This window comes from Triticum dicoccoides, chromosome 6B, assembly GCF_002162155.2.
Source record: "Triticum dicoccoides isolate Atlit2015 ecotype Zavitan chromosome 6B, WEW_v2.0, whole genome shotgun sequence".
Taxonomy (NCBI): domain Eukaryota; kingdom Viridiplantae; phylum Streptophyta; class Magnoliopsida; order Poales; family Poaceae; genus Triticum; species Triticum dicoccoides.
Window position 1 is genome coordinate 187,440,714 of NC_041391.1, and position 1,927 is coordinate 187,442,640.

General features: G+C 45.7%; 1 protein-coding gene across 1 annotated transcript in view; it reads right to left on the reverse strand.

Moving 5' to 3' along the window:
- The window catches only part of LOC119326216 (polyubiquitin-like), a 2,529-nt gene extending 836 nt beyond the window's left edge, over positions 1-1,693 (reverse strand). The window contains exons 1-2 of the mRNA XM_037599909.1: positions 1,536-1,693; positions 163-342 (exon numbers count right to left, since the gene is read on the reverse strand). Coding sequence (XP_037455806.1) covers positions 163-342 — 180 coding nt within the window. The 5' untranslated portion in view covers positions 1,536-1,693. The remainder of the gene's footprint in view (positions 1-162; positions 343-1,535) is intronic.
- Positions 1,694-1,927: the final 234 nt, after the last annotated feature.

Genomic DNA, 1,927 nt, shown 5'->3' on the forward strand with positions numbered 1-1,927 from the left:
CGGGGGAATGCCCTCCTTGTCCTGGATCTTAGCCTTGACGTTGTCAATGGTGTCGGAGCTATCAACCTCCAGAGTGATGGTCTTGCCGGTGAGGGTCTTCACGAAGATCTGCATGCCACCACGCAGGCGGAGCACCAGGTGGAGGGTGGATTCCTTCTGGATGTTGTAGTCGGCAAGGGTGCGACCGTCCTCCAGCTGCTTGCCAGCGAAGATAAGGCGCTGCTGGTCCGGGGGAATGCCCTCCTTGTCCTGGATCTTGGCCTTCACGTTGTCGATGGTGTCAGACGACTCCACCTCAAGGGTGATGGTCTTGCCCGTGAGTGTCTTCACGAAGATCTGCATCTGCAAATAAGAATCACGGACAGAATGGTAAGCATAAAGAAGCAGACTAAGCAAACTCACAATGATAGAACAACAAATACTAATGCATGGATAAAGCTTCTATGGCAGCAGCATATTTTTTTTCATTGTAGATATTACAGATGATATGTCAATGCATATGTAACATAAAAATCCATAGATTTCATTGATCTGAGGATCTTGATTCCATATAGCTGCCTGACACGCTTATTATCTAAGAGAAACCTAGCTTGGATAAGCTTCTATGGCAGCAGCATATATTTTTCTCATTTAAGATATTACAGGTCCATGCATATGTAACATTTAAGATTTCATTGATCTAGGGATTCTGATTCCACATAGCTGCCTGAAATGCTTGTATTATAACAGAAACATATGACACTAACCTGCATGTATTTGCTATTTCAATGGTACAACAGAAATCTGATCAAGAGTGACAGATCAGGCAGCATTCACGTGCAGAGAAGAAGATAATCACAGACAAGCTACTATTGAATTGGATCATAAAGAGCTATCAAACCAGAACAGACTAGCTGTAATAGATAAAACACGCATAGATTAACCGATGAAACCATGCGGCATCAGGAATTCGCCTGGAAGACAGGTAGGCCTAACCCTTCAGTTAAAATTACAAAATAAGCACAATATCTACACGAAAATAGGTAAGCTCATACATCAAACCAGAGACTCAACAAACGGCAGGAGCATATTTTCTTCATCAAAGAGATACCAGCGCGCAAATAGGTTCTGGCACATCTAGATTATCAATTATCTAACGGATCCCCATATAACTGGGGGCCATGCTTATCATCTGAGAAAAGAAACCTATCTTCCGGTTAAAACCAATCTACAATCCTAAGCCTATTAGAAACATCACGTCTAGATAGATCTTTGTTACATGGCACACAAGCTACTTGGGGGAATCTATGAGCAGGAACTGACGGACTAGTACATAAAACATGCATAGATTTCGACCATCCATCCTGTGCACGAGCACATACACCCATTAAATACAAATTAGTACACGCGAAATCCTTGCGAACTCGCCAAATCTTCACCGATCTAACCACAGATCGGAGCCAAATTCCACAGTACTACACGCTCAACAATCACGGAGCACCACGTAAACGCGGATCTAGACGATACAGGGAGGAGAGGGGAAGGTATCGCCGTACCTTGAGGCGGTGGGGAAGAAGGGTTCGACGAGCCTCGGGTCGATCGGAGACGAGATTGGGTGGGGATTTGTTGGTTCCGTTCCTGGGAGCGGTGGGTATTTATGCCGGTTGGTGACGGGCCGGGTGGGGGAAGAATCCCGGGCCGTGACGGTCCCGTCTGTTTGGTGCGTACGTCTACGCCACGCGATCTCCGCGAAGGGTCCCGACGAGCGCGGAGTATTCGAGAGAGGACGGCCGTCTACCTCGAGCTTGCCCCGCTCACGCCGTTAGATTTTTCTTTTTTAGATGGATCGTTTCATCCGTGTCCATGGTCCTGTTTGAATACTCTAATACAGTTTTTTTTTTTTTGCGGGGAAACTCTAATACAGTTAGAGTTAGAGTTATTTTCTAAC